Source organism: Primulina tabacum, chromosome 6 (assembly GCF_025594145.1).
Source record: "Primulina tabacum isolate GXHZ01 chromosome 6, ASM2559414v2, whole genome shotgun sequence".
Taxonomy (NCBI): Eukaryota; Viridiplantae; Streptophyta; class Magnoliopsida; order Lamiales; family Gesneriaceae; genus Primulina; species Primulina tabacum.
The window spans coordinates 32,275,355-32,293,711 of NC_134555.1; the positions used below are offsets into that span (position 1 = coordinate 32,275,355).

The 18,357-nt window shown below is 36.7% G+C and overlaps 1 protein-coding gene across 1 annotated transcript; it reads right to left on the reverse strand.

Annotated features, from left to right (window-relative positions):
• Positions 1-289: 289 nt before the first annotated feature.
• Positions 290-16,061, reverse strand: LOC142550167 (uncharacterized). The gene is made up of 14 exons (XM_075659406.1): positions 16,031-16,061; positions 15,666-15,892; positions 15,566-15,597; positions 15,068-15,138; positions 14,898-14,984; positions 11,396-11,582; positions 11,066-11,153; positions 10,911-11,002; positions 9,015-9,208; positions 3,870-4,088; positions 3,251-3,768; positions 2,304-3,079; positions 1,487-2,201; positions 290-1,189 (listed from the first exon to the last, which is right to left on the reverse strand). The coding sequence occupies exons 1-14, from the start codon at positions 16,059-16,061 to the stop codon at positions 290-292; spliced, it is 4,137 nt and encodes a 1,378-aa protein (XP_075515521.1).
• Positions 16,062-18,357: the final 2,296 nt, after the last annotated feature.

Below are 18,357 nucleotides of genomic sequence, written 5' to 3' on the forward strand. Positions count from 1 at the left end.
CACACAAGATGCAAGAATTGTACAGACACTTCCCTGGTCAATTCGTGGTTTTGAAGCCGATCGCCCTGATAGATTCTCCCACACTTGAGAAATTCCACCGCTAGTAGATAAATTACCTGCACCACCATTCACTGAGATTAACTCACGAGCAATGCTAGAAAAACAAAAAGAAAGTAAACTAGAACGAATAAGATAAACTAAAGCATGAAAGAAAAATAAAAATAAACACTGGGTTGCCTCCCAGTAAGCGCTAAATTTAGAGTCGATAGCCTGACTGTACTCCCTTGATTTAGTTTGGATCTTGTAGATCCACTGTGGTCGGCTCATCGGGTATGGCACCACCATGATAAACCTTCAGCCTATGCCCATTTACTTTGAAAGCTCCGGTTGTTGCACTCGTGATCTCCACTGTTCCGTAGGGAAAAACTTGTGTGATAGTGTATGGTCCTGACCACCGTGAACGCAACTTACCTGGCATCAGTTTCAGACAAGAATTATATAGTAGGACCAGTTGTCCTACCACAAATTCTCGATGGACGATGTTTTGATCATGCCAGCGTTTGGTTTTCTCTTTGTAAAGCTTGGCATTCTCGTAGGCCTCCAACCTGAACTCGTCCAATTCATTTAGCTGCAGCACTCTCTCGTCACCTGTGGCTTTAGCATCAAAATTCAGAAATTTAGTAGCCCAATAAGCCTTATGTTCAAGTTCTACAGGTAGGTGACACGATTTTCCATATAACAATTTGAAAGGGGACATGCCAATGGGGGTTTTAAAAGCGGTGCGGTATGCCCATAGTGCATCGTCGAGTTTCCTAGACCATTCTTTCCTCGAAGCACCGACAGTCTTTTCAAGAATGCGTTTTAGTTCTCGGTTCGAAACCTCGACTTGACCACTAGTTTGGGGGTGATAAGGTGTTGCCACCTTATGTCGGACCCCATACTTATCCAACAGACTGTCAAACTGACGATTACAAAAATGAGTACCCCCATCGCTGATAATGGCTCTAGGTGTGCCAAAACGTGAGAAAATGTTTTTCATAAGAAATTGAACGACAACCCTAGAATCATTAGTTTTGCATGCACTTGCTTCCACCCACTTAGACACGTAGTCTACAGCCACCAAAATATACTTGTTCCCAAAAGAAACCGGGAACGGACCCATAAAATCGATACCCCACACATCAAATAATTCACACACAAGAATGTTATTGAGAGGTAATTCATGTCTCCTAGAAATATTACCTGTTCGCTGACAATCTGGACATTTTGTGACATATTCATGCGCATCCTTAAACAAAGTAGGCCAATAAAAACAAGACTGGAGGACTTTGGACGCAGTTCTAGTTGCCCCAAAATGGCCTCCAACCGGACCAGCATGACAATGAAACAAAATTTCACTTACCTCTTCTTGGGGAATGCATCTACGAATTATACCGTCTGCACATATTCTAAACAAATAAGGGTCCTCCCACAAATAGTATTTTAAATCTGAGAAAAACTTTTTCTTTTTCTGATATGTAAAATGGGGGGGAATGAACTTACTTGATAGATAATTAACAAAGTCAGCATACCACGGTAGATTGGTGATCTCAAAGAGTTGTTCATCCGGGAAATCGTCGCGAATAAAATCATTACCTTGAACGTGATTCTCCAGACGTGAAAGATGGTCGGCAACTTGATTTTCTGTGCCCTTCCTATCGATTATCGTCAAGTCAAATTCCTGCAGAAGAAGAATCCAACGAATTAGCCTTGGTTTTGCATCTTTTTTAGACATTAAGTATTTCAAGGCTGAATGGTCTGTGTGCACTACAACTCTGCTCCCTATTAAATACGATCTAAACTTATCCAGAGCAAAAACAACAGCAAGAAACTCCTTCTCTGTGGTGGCATAGTTTAGTTGGGCGGCTGACAATGTCATACTAGCATAGTAGATGACATGAATGCACTTGTCTCTCTTTTGTCCCAACACTGCCCCTAACGCCATGTCGCTTGCATCACACATCACCTCAAATGCAGACCCCCAGTCAGGTGCTATCATCACAGGTGCTGTGATTAATTTCTCTTTCAGAACCTGAAATGCCTGCACACACTCAGCAGAGAAATCAAAAGGCACATCTTTTATCAGTAAATTAGTCATGGGCTTGGCAATGCTAGAAAAATATTTTTTAAATCGTCTGTAGAATCCCGCATGCCCAATGAAACTACGCACTCCTCTAATGTTGGTTGGGGCTGGAAGTTTCTCAATTACTTCAATCTTTGCCTTATCGACCTCAATTCCATTTTCAGAAATTTTATGCCCCAACACTATTCTCTCTCTCACCATAAAATGACATTTTTCCCAATTTAAGACCAAATTCGACTCTTCACATCTCTCCAAAACCTTAGACAGGTTAATTAAACAAGTATCAAATGAGGAGCCAAATACAGAAAAGTCATCCATGAATATCTCAATGAAATCCTCAATCATATCATGAAAAATTGCCATCATGCATCGTTGGAAGGTTGCTGGTGCATTACATAGACCGAATGGCATCCGTTTATATGCAAATGTCCCATAAGGACAAGTAAAAGTGGTTTTCTCCTGATCTTCAGGGTCGATGGGAATTTGCATGTAACCCGAATAACCATCCAGAAAACAATAAAAAGAATGGCCTGCTAACCTTTCCAACATTTGATCAATAAACGGGAGGGGGAAATGATCTTTACGGGTGGCATCGTTAAGTTTTCTATAATCGATGCAAACACGCCACCCTGTAACAGTTCTCGTGGGAATTAATTCATTATTATCATTTTTCACAACAGTGATCCCACCTTTCTTTGGAACGACTTGGACTGGACTAACCCATCTACTGTCAGAAATCGGATAAATAATACCTGCGTCCAGTAGCTTAATCACCTCTTTCTTTACCACCTCTTGCATGGCTGGGTTTAGACGCCTTTGGGGTTGAGTAGACGTCTTGTGATCGGCCTCCATCAAAATCTTTTGCATACACATAGAAGAGCTGATCCCCTTAATGTCTGCAATGCTCCAACCTATGGCTTTGATGTTATCCCTCAAGACTCGCAGCAGCTTCTCTTCCTACATACCTGTCAAAGTAGATGAAACAATTACTGGCAATTTATCATTATCAAGCAAAAACAGGTATTTTAAGTGCGAAGGAAGAGGTTTCATCTCTAGGATCGGGGATTCTTCGATGGATGACTTTAACGGTCTTGGGACATGCCCAAGCTCCCCAATCCTAGAATTTACCGTCTTTGAAATTGGTCTGCCTGCTTCCAAATAGGAGATACATTCACAAAGCTCTTGATTTCCCAATTCTTGCGGAGATGAATGAGTTAAGCAGACCTCCAAAGGATCGTCACCTATCAATTCCTGTAAAACACACTCAACAAACTCGTCCGTAGCATCAATTCTAAAATAAGCAGATGTATCATTAGGATATTTGATGGACTGAAAAACATTAAACACCACACTCTCATCATTCAGTCTCAGCACCAACTCACCCTTTTGTACATTTATCAGGGCTTTCCCAGTGGCTAAAAACGGTCTTCCTAAAATAAGGGGAATCTCACGATCTTCTTCCATATCCAACACAACAAAATCGACCGGAAAAATGAACTTGTCAACCTTAACTAACACGTCCTCTACAACTCCCCTAGGATATTTAATCGATCTATCAGCTAACTGTAGGGAAATTGTAGTTGGCTTCACTTCACCTATTTTCAGTTTCTCAAAGCATGAATATGGCATCAAGTTAATGCTTGCACCTAAGTCACACAAAGCTTTACTGAAATTTGAAGTTCCAATAGTGCAAGGGATAGAAAAACTACCTGGATCCTTAAGCTTCGGAGGGAGTTTATTTTGTAACACTCCTCCGAAAGCTTAACTGTCTCAAAGTCAACCAATTTCCTCTTGTTTGATAAAATCTCTTTAAGAAATTTGGCATATGAGGGCATTTCAAACTCCAGGGTCAAGTCGTTGTTCCTTCGAGCTCTGCGGATACTGCGGAGAGTGCTTTCAATCTCAAGATCAAGTGGTACTAGATTCCTGACGTCTTGAGCACGGCTCATATAACACGAGCTAACCCCTGAAATCAAAAATTAAAGTGCAAGATTTAAGCTCCAAAAGAGTATGAAAAGCTAAAGAAAGAATGAAATATTTAAAACTAAGAATAAAAGCCTAGTCTCAAATGAATAATTTATCATAATATCAAATAAACAGTCCCCGGCAACGGCGCCAAAAACTTGACCGCTAAATTCGGTTGGGATTAATTCTAGCAAGCGGACTAGGTCAAGTTATAGTAAATGGACGAACAGTCCAAGTATCGATCCCACAGAGACTATTATTTAATTACTAAGATTCGATTATTTTATTTAATCTAGGCAAACAAGAACGAGCGATTGATTATTATTTCAACTAAGTGAATTTTTAAATGAATTTATTCTAATTTAATAACTAAATCAATTACCAGAGAAGCTTGGAACGTGGGGTTTTTTTTTCAAATTTAAATAGAATGACCGGGAGCACACAACGGTAACAAACTTTGATCAAATTCAAGCACGAGAATTATTCGACTAGCAATTATTCGTAGTCACGATGTAATCCTCTAATTTAATTATAAATCTATTTCTAGAATTTATAATCCTATTTTCATTTAAGAGTCCAATTATTTCTAATTGAATTTAATTAAACAAAAACGCATGCATCAACGATAGAATTACAGCTGTCACCTAAAATCGCACACTGAAACCGAATACTATTTCTAGTCGGTTTAACTGTGTGTTGATTAATATTTTTGAAGCTAATTCCAATCTATTCCCTTTCGAGTCAAGATCGAACAACAAACATGCAATTAATTGGCCAAATCAAAAGCACGAAAATTACGCAAACATTAATCAATAACATGAAATAACTGATGAATTGAATGATCCAACGAATAAACAAAATCAGTCGTTTGTCCCTATCGTGGTCCCGATCACAAGAAAAACTACTCCATAAATTCAAAACTAAAGTCAAATTTATTGTTTGAATTCATGTCTAAAAATAAGAAAATAAAAGAGAAGAGAAATCTCAATGATGGTGCGCGGATCTTGCGTGTAAATTGCACTGTCTTTTTCTCTCGTTTCTCCCAAGTCTTTGCCGTCTTCAGGAGTCCCAAAGTCGCCCTTTTTTTTTCTCCTCTAAAAGTCGGCTCTCTTCAATTCTCAAAAAAAAACCCCGTTTTGTCTCGTTTTTTTTTTTCCTTTTATTCCTTTCCAGATCACGAGCAAATCTTCGCCAAAATCTCGATCTGATATTGCGCACACGGACCCCGTGCCTGCATCCGCAGAGGGGTCCGTGCAGACACTGTAAGTTGGGTTCTTGGCAATTGAATGGCACGGACCTGTCTCCGGGGTCCGTGTATAGGCCTTTGTTTCCCAAAGCCTTTATTTTCTCCCCTATTTTTCCGGGTATTTCTGATGTGGCGTTGCGAGGTTTGACTTTTCTTTCATTTTTTTGGTTTTCACCCTCTTTTGGTCAAACCTGCAAACAGCCATAATGAGACGAAATAAGCGCAAAACTCGGAATAAAAATGCCAGATATGCACGAATACGACAAAATAAAATCCCTAAAATGCTATATAATTCGTGCTTATCATTTTCCCATGCGTCATTACTCATAGAACTTCTCTGGCCCAGGCACTGGAGCTCTTACCTTCCTAGGATTAGAACTCAAGACCTCTTGGACTTATATAGGTCTTGGCAGCAATCCTGGTACCAGTTGAGCTACTAGCCCAACTATATAAGTCTAGGAGGTCTTGGGTTCTAATCCTGGAAAGGTAAAAGCTCCAGTGTCTGGGCTAGAGAATGTCTATGAGTAATGACGCATGGGAAAGCCCGTGAGGAAAAAGGCCCCAATGAGAACCCAGGATGAGACAAGGCCCCCGAGGGAGCCCAAGATCGGCATAGCCCATGGTCGTTACAAGTTCCACTGATTGTCCAGCTGATATGTGATTCAGATGACATTCAAAAGCCGTGCCAGCTGATGAAGAGTTCAATCAATGAAAAACCCAGCTGACCAGTTCAACCGAATAAGTGAAATCAGTTCAAAATGATGAGCCAAATGATTTCACCAGTCCAGTCGAAGACCAGTTGCTTACCAGTTCAGAGCAACAGTTTGGAGCAAACCAGTTCACATATCGCAAAAAAAAAAAATTCAAAAGGAATCTATCTTTAAAAAAAGGTACAAGCAATTGTCCGATCAAAGGGAAAAAAATGAACGTTGCAGTAGAGCTTAAAATAGAAAGTTTCCAGAATGGTTTTCAAAAAGTGAAGACAACAATTCAGGAAACAAATTCAAATTGCAACTAACATAATTGATGAGTCTTGACATACGATCAGCTTTGCCTCTATAGATACAAGATGAAGATCATCAAATAAATGTGTGTGTATCAGTAATAGAAGAACATATACAGAAGACGAAGAAATAGGACACACATAACTTTAAAGTGTTATCAGCTTAGTTTAGAAGCACAAATATCTCATAGAACACATTCGTGTTGTATTCATAGATCAGTTCTCATACACGCACACACAATCACTTACATGCAAGAGAGTTAAGCTTTGAGATAAGTTGAGTGAATTTTGCACAAAGACTGTAAACTTGTGTATGTAGTCTTCACACAAAGATGTTAAACAAGTGCTGGCTAAAAGGTTTTGCCTTCAGTCTAATTGAGTGTTAGGAGTTCAGTTAGGCAGTAGGGTAAGTCCTAAGCTGAACTGGCTTATACAAAGTGTTGTAGAAATCAAAATCTTCTAGTGGATCCTATCTACGAGGTAGAAGGGGTGACGTAGGAACATTTGAAGTATCTGAACATTCATAATCAAATTTTGTTTCTTTACTTATTTTTACTATTGGATTACAACTGTCTTAAAACTGTTTTGATCGGTTCAGCTGATATCAGTTAAAGTTTTAAAACAACTTAAAATAAGTAATGATCGGTTATATATATATATATATATATATATATATACTTACGCTAATATTTAAGCAAAAATAAAGTATATTTATAAAAAAATCTTAAATTTAGCGTATGAACTAACAAAATTTATAATCATGAAATTTTTTGATTAAAATAATCCATCGTTAATAGTATTTTATTTAAAAATTATTTATTTTATAAGTTTTTAACTAGTTTTAGTTAATTTTGATATGTTTATCTAAGTTTTTTTGTTCAAGAATTAAATCTTATTGGAATTGTCTATATCCGGTTCATCCTTCAGAACCCTATCACACCCCGGATCTGATGAAATAAGATGAATTGAGGGGCTAATAATTTATGTACAAAATTAATATAATTTTCTGTTCGTATATATAATTAATATATATTTAATTGTAGATGTTATATTATTTAGATTCTTTATCTTTAAAAAAATTTTATTTTCTATTTTTTTTTATAAATTTTAGGCCTTAAATATAATAAATATGATAATCTAGTCCTTATCATTATAATTAAACATAAAATTAAAAGTTATGAATAATTTTTTTAATATTATTTAGATTTTAAAAACTAAAAATATTGAATTGAAATATTTAGTAACCAAAAATATTTTAATAAAAATTATAAAGTTTTTTTCAAATTTAAAAATATTTATTATATTTTATTAATAATTTTATTAACTATTCAATAATTAATACTTATTTATTTTAATTATTAATTTCATAAAATAATATTTCGAACATCGTACACAAATAAAATTTTAATCAAAATTAAAAAATAAAATAAAACCACAATTAAAAAAAAACATATACACGTTAATTAATTAGGTGTGAGTAAAGCTCCAGGAGAAACATGATTCACCTCTCCTTTTAGCTGCGTAACGTTCGTCAATGGGACTCAGAGAAACATGTAGAGATAAAAACGAATAACACAGTGAACGCCTTAAATGCGGCGAAAGTTTGTAAAATAAACCTTCAAGAAATTTTTTAAAGGTCATTTTCATGTTAAAGTAAAAAAAATACCCCCAGTGGTCGGAAAACACCATTATATTTATTCCTCCATATTTTCTGGTGTATATGCCGATGACGCTCCCTAACAATGCGCAGTCCCGTGACAAAATTTTGCAGCAATATTCCATAACACGCTACAAACTCAGCTGCCATGATAGAAGAGCCTATAAGTGACTGTTTAGCACTCTTCTAGGAAATGACACCTTCAACAAGGAGATAGATTTAGCCCGATGTAGATTTCATACTATCTTGGCATCAAGAAAAATCGGAGTCAGTATACCCAATGATTTCAAGCTGATCCAACATCCGATATATGAGCATGTAATCTTTTGTTCCCTGTAAGTACTGTAAAACCCTTTTGACTGCTTTCCAATATTTCACTCCTGGATTACTTAAATATCGTCCCAATATTCCTGTCACGTACATAATATTTGGACGTGTACAAATCTGAACATACATCAGACTACCCACTGCAGATGCATAGGGAATCTTTTGCATTTCATTTTTCTCAAAATCATTCTTTGGTATTGTTTGAGACTAAATTTGTCTCCCTAAGCCACAGGGGTATCCGTTGGTTTACAATTTAGCATCCTATATCGCTTGCTTGAGAACTTTCTCGATATAGCCTTTCTGAGATAATACAAGAACACCTCGAGAACGAGCCCAATGTATCTGAATACCCAGTACAAAATATGCATCACCAAGATCTTTCATCTCAAAATTCTTAGCTAGTAATCTCTTGGTGTCATGCAACAACTATATATCGTTGCTAGCAAGTAGAATGTCATCAACATATAAACCAGAAAAATATGTTTACTCCCACATAACTTATGGTACACACAATTATCGACCAAATTCATCTCAAAACCAAACGAGATGATCACTTGATGAAATTTGAAATACCATTGTCGAGATGTTTGCTAAAGCCCATAGATGCATTTCTTTAATTTTCAAACCATATTATTTGTGTCTTCGGACACAAAATTTTTTGGCTGCACCATACAAATCGTTTAATCAATGTCACCATTTAGAAACACAGTTTTTACATCCATATAATGAAGCTCAAGATCGAAAAACGCCACCAAAGCCATTATAATCCTTAAAGAGTCTTTCGAAGAAACCGGAGAGAAAGTCTCTTTATGGTCAATGCCTTCTTGTTGTGTAAATCTTTTAGCTACAAGAAGAGCCTTATATCTTTTCAGATTACCTTTCGAATCCCTTTTGTTTTTAAATATTCATTTTCAACCAAGAAGATTCGTACATTTAGGCAATGTGACAAGATCCCATACAATATTTTCCTTCATGGATTTTATCTCCTCATTCATGGTATCATTCCACTTTTGAGAGTTAGAACCTTCCATGGCTTGACGGAAGTTAATAGGATCGTCCTACATCAGTTCAATGTCTGCCTCATGTTCTTGAAGATATACAATGTAATCATCTGGCACCGCATTTCTCCGCTCTCTAGTGGATCTCTTTAATGGCATAGGTTCTAGATGTGCTTGAGTTTGTTCATCTGGAATGGGAGGATCTCTATTATTTTCTTCTTGTATTGTGTCTTAGTCAAAGTGAGGATTGTGATCCTTATAAAATTCCAAGACACATGTGAGAATATTTACATATTCCTCTTCAAAGACAATATCTCTTACTTTATGTCCCCCGCAAACTCAACATCCCCCTGTTAAGGATATATGTTGTTGTCTTTAGTGCTTCTCCCTAGAGTGATTCTGATAAGGTAGAATGACCGATCATACTTCTCACCATGTCCTTTAGCGTTCTGTTTCGTCTTTCAGCAACACTATTCATATTGAGCGAACCCATCATAGTTTACTGTGGGACGATACCGCATTCCTCTAGGAATCTAGCAAAAGGTCCTGAACATTGTTCACCTGAGCCATCATAACTGTCATATTATTCACCACCACGGTCAGATCTAACACTTTTAATCTTTATGCCAAGTTGATTTTCAACTTCATCTTTATAGTTTTTAAACACACCAATGATTGTGCCTTTTCGTGAACGGGATAAGTAAAGTCATATCTTGAAAAATCGTCCATGAACGTTATAAAATATTTTTAAAAATTCCAAGAAGTAGAAGGGAATGGTCCAGAAATATCAATATGTATAAGTTCTACAACACCTGAATACCTGTTGGCTTCAAATCTCCTTTTGTTGGTTTATTTTTCCTTTATAAAATTAACATAATTATTAAAATATGTGTAATCTAAATGTTCGAGAATATTGTTTGATACAAGCCTTCTTATTTTCTTTTCAGATATATGACCCAATCTTTTGTGTCATAAACCATCTGAATTCTCACTGGTTAATTTTCTTTTAGTTCCTCTACTTGTTTCCAGGGATTCATTAAACGAAGCAATAACATCCAAAGAATAAATATTATCATATCCTGATAAAGAACCAGAACCAACCAATTTTGAATCGAGAAACAACCTGAATATTCCATTTCCAAAAGAACAAGAATAACCAAATTTGTCCAATGCAGAAATGAATATCAAATTCCGTCTAAAAGATGGTACAACAAATATTTGATAAAGATCCAAATATATTTCGGTCTTTAACAATAATCTAAATTTTCCTATTGCATTAAATTCAACTTTTTGCCGTCATCAATGTAGATAAATCTTTCAGCATCACTTGGTTCTCGAAAATCCAATCAACCCTACATAGACACAGTGATGTGATTTGTTGCACCAGAATCTATCCACCACATGTTTCTAGGCACTGAACTTAAATTAATCTCAGAACAAACCATATTCAGAAGCATACCTTTCTTAGCACGCCAAGCGTGGTAATTACTGCATTGCTTCTTCTTATGACCATCATTGCCACAGAAAAAACAACCGGAACTTTGAGAATCACTAGGATTCTTCTGTTGTTTCTTCGGACTCTATGTATTTACAGCTTTTTATCCTTCATTTTCTTTCCTTTATCTTTCGAGGTATAGGCATAATGAACACTTTCTGTCTTGTCTTGCGTCAACCTTTCCTCTTCCTGAACACAGTGCGAGATGAGCTCATTCAGAGACCAAGTCTCTTTTTGATAGTTATAGCTCACCTTGAGCTGGTTAAACTGGATAGGAAGAGATATTAAAACCAGATGCACCAGCAAGTCCTCAGAGAGGTCGAGCTTCAGTGGTTTCGACCTTGAAGCAAGATGAGACATTTCCATAATGTTCTCCGTGATGTTGCCTTACCCATGTACCTCATTGAAACGAGGCTTGCCCAAAGTGTACCAATTTCAGACTTTTCACTTTTAGCAAACCTCTTTTCGAGGTCTTAAAGGAAAGCCTTAGCAGTAGCAATGTCGCTAGACATTGTGCCCCTAAATATTTCTGGAATGGCCATTTTCATAATCATCATACACATGCGATTCAACCTCTCACACCTTTCAAACTCCTTTTTTTCATCAGAGGTACTCTTATTCATAATGGCGAAAAGAGAGTCAACCATTATGGCAAGATCCAAATCCATGACTCCGAGAACTATCAACAAATTCTCTTGCCACGATTTAAAATTCGAGTAATTTAACATAGGAATAGAATTAATGTTGGAATTATTTGCAGGAATCAAATCTGAACAAAGATCAAAAATCAAATATTCATGCTCAACCAAATATCCAAATAAAATAATCAATAAATTCAAATAATGTAAACCCCATATACAAAATATCGAGCACTCCATTAATGTTTCATCTTTGGACAAATATTAACTTGTAAGTGATATCCTGGTACAACAGTAAAACACGGATAGTAAGTGACAGTATCGATTAGGGGGATCATCGTTGAGCTACAATGGCTCGGTTCTTGAAATATTGAACACCGATGAATTAAATCGAGTTTGATTTTCAAACCAAGTGGAAGACACTAGAAATAATCCTTCATAGAAACCGATTAAAAATTTTGTAAAGCATTTAAAATATATGCAAGTTGAATGAGCAAAAAATATTTTGGTTGAAGCATTTTATCAAACACTTGTTATGAAATAATTTATATTTTAAGAACACATAAAATGCTTCAGCAATGCATCTTTAAAACAATGGAAATGATAAGTAAATGCAATAAAAAAAATAGACATGAATTTGTTTAAGGATGTTCAGAGACTTCAAATGCTCCTACGTCGCCCCTTCTTCCACCTTGGGAAGAATTTACTAGAAGAATTTAATTTATACAACTTTTTATATAAACCCACTCCGGAAGGGAAGCACCCAGCTAGAACTCATAGCACTCAAGATTACAGGAAGTACCTCACAATCAGCATATTGTTTAATGTCTCATATGCAAAGACTACAAACACATTATTTTATGCCTTTGTGTGAAAACTCACTCAACTAATATTTAAAGTTCAACTCTCTTGTATATGTGTGAATGATTGTGTGTGAGAAATTTATCCTTTACAGTGTACATCTCAAATGTATCTTCACACAAGGGCTTGTGCTCTCAACTAGCTGATTGATTCATGCCAACTGCCCATGCTTTGAATCCTCTTCAAAAGATTTTGTTTCATCTTCAAGATGTTGTATTTATAAGCCCCAAATTTGATATATACGTTAGACACAAGAATATGACCGTCTGGATAGTTTTTGTACTGTTTCTGAAATTGCAACGGTCAAATTCACCTTGCTGAACATTTTCCCGAGTGTTCTCAGGTCAACTGGTTCAGTTCAACTGGTCTAATTCAGTTCAACTAGTTCAGTTTCAGCTGGTTCAGTTTCAGTTGGTCAGCAGCTGGTTCCGTTCAGTTGGTCAGCTGCTGGTTCAGTTCAGTTGGTCAGCTGCTGGTTCAGTTCAATTCAGTTGGTCAGCTGCTGGTTCAGTTCAGTTTCAGCTGGTGTGCTGAAATCAGCCTAGCTGATTTCAGTTTGTGCAGAACCAGTAGCTTTATCGTGATTTATCAGCATCTTAAGCTTCGATTCAAACTTTGACTTCTGGAGATGATTTGTAGAGCATTGTCTTATCTTTCCGACGCATACTGAATCGCTTCATTTTAATAAACGATCTGAGAGATTTGACTAAAATACCGCAACTGCTCATACCGAAATTATTGCTGTTTTTCGTGCAATCAGTTTGGTAATTCAGTGATCTGTTAGAACTTGATAACATCCAAATTTGCCCAACTGACGTGAAATACGACTTGTTCAAAATTGAGTTTTCAAATATTGAAGTCGACGGATTGTCATTTTAATCATCCAGTTGAGAGATATCATCAAAATACCGAAGCTTACCAGAAATTAAATTTGTGCAGAATTCAGTTTCAGTTTGCTTCTTGTTTTAATAACTTCACACTTGAGTAAATATATTAGAAACACAATAACAAGTTTTTTTAACATCAAAATCAAGATTGCGAACATGAAATGTTCCAACAGTAACTATCATGTCAAATAACAACCTTCCTTTGGACCGAATTATTATTCTCATGAAAAACCGAACAACTATCACATGTTTACCATCATAAGTGTATATGTAATTTTATTAAATATTAACATTTCTTTGTGCCGATCAATATTCATATAGATCACATACCAAAATCATTTTGTATTTCAAAATAAAATTAATTTCCATAAAAAGGTCACTTTGGCGACATTTTATTTCAATTGATCTTTCTTAAAAAATACATATAACCTTATCATTATTTGAATAATTGAATATTTAAACTTAAACCAAATAAATCTGAACCGAGAAAAAATTGAAATTCCATACGGGTCGACTTGAATCCGTACGGCCCGACCCGGATCCGTACCTTTTTAAAAAAAATCCAAATTTTCGATTTTCCTCCAATTGTTTTTGAACAAAACTAGAAAGAAAATCAAAATATTATATCAAATCCTTAAAATATTCAACCAAATTTTTTTACAAAAACTGAAACTTTAAAAAATTTGGATTTTAACCAAAATATTCTCCAGATCTGAAACCATATCAAAATATTCTCTAGATCTGAAGCCATATCAAAATATTTTCCAGATCTGAAACTATATCAAAAAAGTTTTTTAAACAAAAGTTTTTTTCCAGACCTGGATCCAAATAATATACAAAACTTTAAACAAATCTCAATTATTCAAGCATGAGTGGCTCTGATACCACTTGTTGGAGAAAATCCATAAACCGCAAAATCCATCATGCTAAATCATTAAGAATTTGACTGAAAACTTAATCGAAAGCGTACCTGAAGCCATAATCCTGAATTCTTTAGAACGTGTCTTGATCTTCCAGATCTACGCACTCTTTTCTTGAGAGAATCTTTTAATTTTCTCTTCTAAACTATTTTCTTAATGTGGAAGAGAATAGGAAAAATGATAAATCGTGATCTGGGGACCATGACCCATATATAAAGATAGTGTTTATCATTATCTTATGATATTTCTGTTTTAGCTCATCATAAAAATAGAAATTACACTTATGTCTCTACATATTAAAGGTCCACAACCTATTAGATACATTAAAGCCTAATAACCCAAAACCTTAGTTGATCACTTTATTTTGAGCTTGACTTAATAGATAATCTTCAACGCATATTTATTCACGTATAAGCCCATATAAATAATATTGATCAAACAGAAATGCCTACGATTTCAAGTGATTTCTTTATCCAATGTGGGAATTTGAGATCTATATGAAAAATTCCCAAGAGTTTGGGCTCGTACTCGATGTTTGTTCTTTGAACTTTTTGGGCAATTAGTTTTCGGGTGTTACCTTTGGGAGTTGGGTCATTGTCTGCTATTAGGAAACATGATTTGTCTGAAAATATGTTGGAGGGTGAAATACCAAGGGATTTTGAAGGTCTGAAAAATTTTAGGATGATTATTTTGAGGAATAACCAGTTTAATGGTGAAGTTCCAGATGGAATTGTGAACTATTTTTTATTGAAGTCGATTGATTTAAGCCAAAATTTACTCTCTGGTGCAGTTCCAAGCACAATGCAGAAGCTTAGATCGTGCAATGATCTTGTTTTAAGCAAAAATGGATTCGTAAGAGTGTTTCCTGAATGGATTGGTGTAATGAGAAACCTAAAAATACTTGATTTTTCCAAAACTAACTTCAACGGCCAAATCCTGGAATCTCACTAAAGATTCCGAATGTATCCAATAATGCTGTAACGGGAATCTTACCAGAGGCCTTCGAAAACCTTGTTAACCTTCAGTTTTTTGATATTAGTCATAATTTGATAACAGGTAGTCTTCTTTTTGGGAATTCTAGCTTGGTTTATTGAAATTTCAGATTATGAATAACAAGTTAAGCGGGAGCATTAGTAATTTCTTTTATGGGTAGTTACCCAATTTAATTATTCAACTCATTATTGAAGCTCAAAATAATTACAAAGGCTCAAGCCCGCTATACACTCCAAAAAATCTATAAATACGAGATGATTCTCATTTTTCAAGACTCTCATGAATTTATGCTCAGATAACATCTTTAAATTATTTTCTGACTTGATCATCGGAGTGTCTATGCCGAGCAAACCTCGGTATCTCTGACATTTGTTTGTGACGCAGGTGATAGATAACCCACAAAGTTTTCTTTCCACCAGCTACTGGGACCCATTTACGAGCTAGTTGGAATACCCGTGTACAATTACTCGGATCCATTTACGAACCTGCAGAGTAGTCCGATTAATCACAATTTTTGACTACATCGACATGGTGCCGTCTGTGGGAACCATACATCGTCATTGAGAATAAATATGCAATCACACAACTCCAACGATGCTGATAGTGGTGGAAAAATGCCTCTCGTAACCCCGCCTCCTCCAGAGATACAGATCACCCAAGAAGCACTGAGAACCATTTTAGAAGAAACCGCCACCAATGCAGCGGTTGAAGCAATGGAATAATTCCTAGCATCCCAGCAGCAGGGTGAAGCAGACGAAGCAGACTTCAACGAAAGCTCATCTACTCATAGTCAAAAAGATAATGGAGAAAAAAAAAAGCAGCAAGTGAAGCCAACACTCCTCTAGTTAATTCCAAGAGGAAGACAACGCATTAGGAAAAAGAGGCCCATAGCCGCACACATCGTGCCTCTTCGCAAACCATGAAGTACATACCCTATGTTCCTCTCCATGGGTCTCGTGCAATGAATGATGAAGAGAGGCCTTTAGCCATCCTACCCACCAGGCGCAATCCATTTATCGTGGCCATCTTAGCTGAGCCACTGCCTGCTGGAATAAAAATCATCAACATCCCAGAATATGAAGGAACAGGTGATCCACAAGATCATGTGGATCACCTAGATAGATTTTATGCGAATGCAGACTTATACGACATAAGCGACGTCGCTTATTGCAAAAATTTTCGAACCACTCTATCAGGACGTGCACTTGCATGGTTCAACAAACTGCTTCTTGGAACCATTGGAAGCTTGGAGCAGTTAACACAGTGTTTTCTCCAACAGTTTTCAATCAAAAAATACCCAAAAACAACAGTCTACTTATTTACAATAGTGCAGAAAGAAAGGGAGGGTCTCAGAGACTTTGTACAATGGTTTACACAAGTTGTCCATGATGTTCCCCATGTAAACCATGACTTGCTAGCAGGGATAATGCAGCAAAAATTTTGTCATAGGAAATTCAAAGACTCGATAGCCAGGAAACCGCCAAGCACCTTGGAAGAATTACTGGAAAGGGCAGAAAAATACATACGCGTAGAGGAATCTATCGAGCCACGATACTTTGGAAGAGAATAAAGGACCAAGAGAAACCGAAAAGCAAAAAGAAAGACGAGAAACATATAGCTCAGAGCCCCAAGTCCAGTTCACTCCTCTGAATGCACGTTTAACCGAAATATTGGTAGTGGCTGAGAAACAAGTGTTACTGCAACCCCCGCGTCCCATGAAGAAAAACCCTAAGCGACAACGATCAAAGAAATAATGTCGCTTCCATAAAGATAAAGGACACACCACTGAGGATTGTTTTAGCCTCAGAGCCAAGGTTGAGGAGTTAATCAAACGAGGATAGTTAGTTGACTATGTGGACAAGTCATGTGGTCAACAATGAGATGACAAACACCACGATGATTGTCGTCAACGCGAGCATCAAAGAGAGCGAGGCGAGACAAGGAAGAATCTCACTTGTCCTGCCACAAGAGATCACCATTCCTCACACATAGCCGCACCCAGACGGTTAACGAGATATCGAAGATAGATGAAGATATATCTTTTGGAAAAAAGACAGACTTGGAAGCCTCTAAAGGTTAACATAACGACGTCTTAATAATTTTGGCTGTAATTTCTAACTTTTGGGTAAAAAGATACTTGTGGATTTCGGAAGTACGACAGACATAATTTTTCATGGAGCGTTCCAAAAAATGGGGATGAGCAATGAACAACTAACACCAGTGAACACTCCTCTCATTGTTTTTGCAGGAGAATTAGTTGAATCAGTAGGAGAAATTAGTATGCCCCTTTTTCTTGGATCCTACCCTAGGCAAGCTACAAAGATGGTAAAATTTCTGGTAGTGAAAGCCCCTTCAGTCTACAACATGATACTAGGCCGCTCGAGCTTGAATTTATTTCAAGCCATTGCGTCCATATACCACATGAAACTTAAATTCCCAACTCCTGCGATTGGAGATAGTCGAATTGCGAGAGAATGTCACGCGGCTACTCTGCGGAACTCGATGGAAAATCGTAGGAGAAAGGTTACTTGCGAATATTTCTTGAAGGGAAAGAAACAAAAACTTAAATAAAATACTGATGAAAATAAGATACACCTTATTGAAAGAGAATCAGAGGAGAGAGATAGCTTGATTTCGGTGGGAGCACTCAAGAACATAGAATTAATGCTCGGTAATCCGAGGAAAACACTCAAGATTGGGTCAGATTTGCTAACAAAAGTGGAGAAGGCTCTGATGACCTATTTGCGGCACAATGTTGATGCATTCACGTGAGGCGACGAGTTCTTACCGGGAATACCCTCAAAACATGCACTCCATCTTAATCCCACGAGCGAAACCGATAAAGCAAAAGAAGAGGTCCTTTGGTCCAGACAAGAATAAGCACATAGCTTAAGATGTGGAAAAACTTTTAACATCAAAATACATCAGGCAGGTCATACGGGAACTGGAATGCAATGTCGATTTGGTCCCAAAGCCAGGAGGAAAATGGCATATGTGTGTAGATTTTACCGATTTAAATAAATCGTGTCATTACGATCTGTTTCAATTACCTAGAATGGATATATTGGTCGACTCGACTGCATGTTGTGAGCTGCTTAGCTCCCTTGATGCTTACCAAGGTTACAATCAGATAGGTTTATCTACCGAAGATCAAGAAAAAGCGAGTTTCATCACTAATCAGTGAATCTATTGCTATGAAGTAATGTCGTTTGGGCTGAAGAACGCCGGAGCTTTATCTCAACGAT

Excerpts from the sequence above, each read along its gene's own strand:
- LOC142550167 (XM_075659406.1), bottom strand. The coding sequence starts at position 16,061 with ATGGAGAGGAACATAGGGTATGTACTTCATG. Across the intron at positions 2,202-2,303 it reads ATGGTGAGAGAGAGAATAGT|TTTCATTGGGCATGCGGGAT; the intron begins GTTGGGGCATAA and ends AGGAGTGCGTAG. Across the intron at positions 1,190-1,486 it reads AGAAAAAGTTTTTCTCAGAT|TTATTTGATGTGTGGGGTAT; the intron begins TTAAAATACTAT and ends CTTGTGTGTGAA.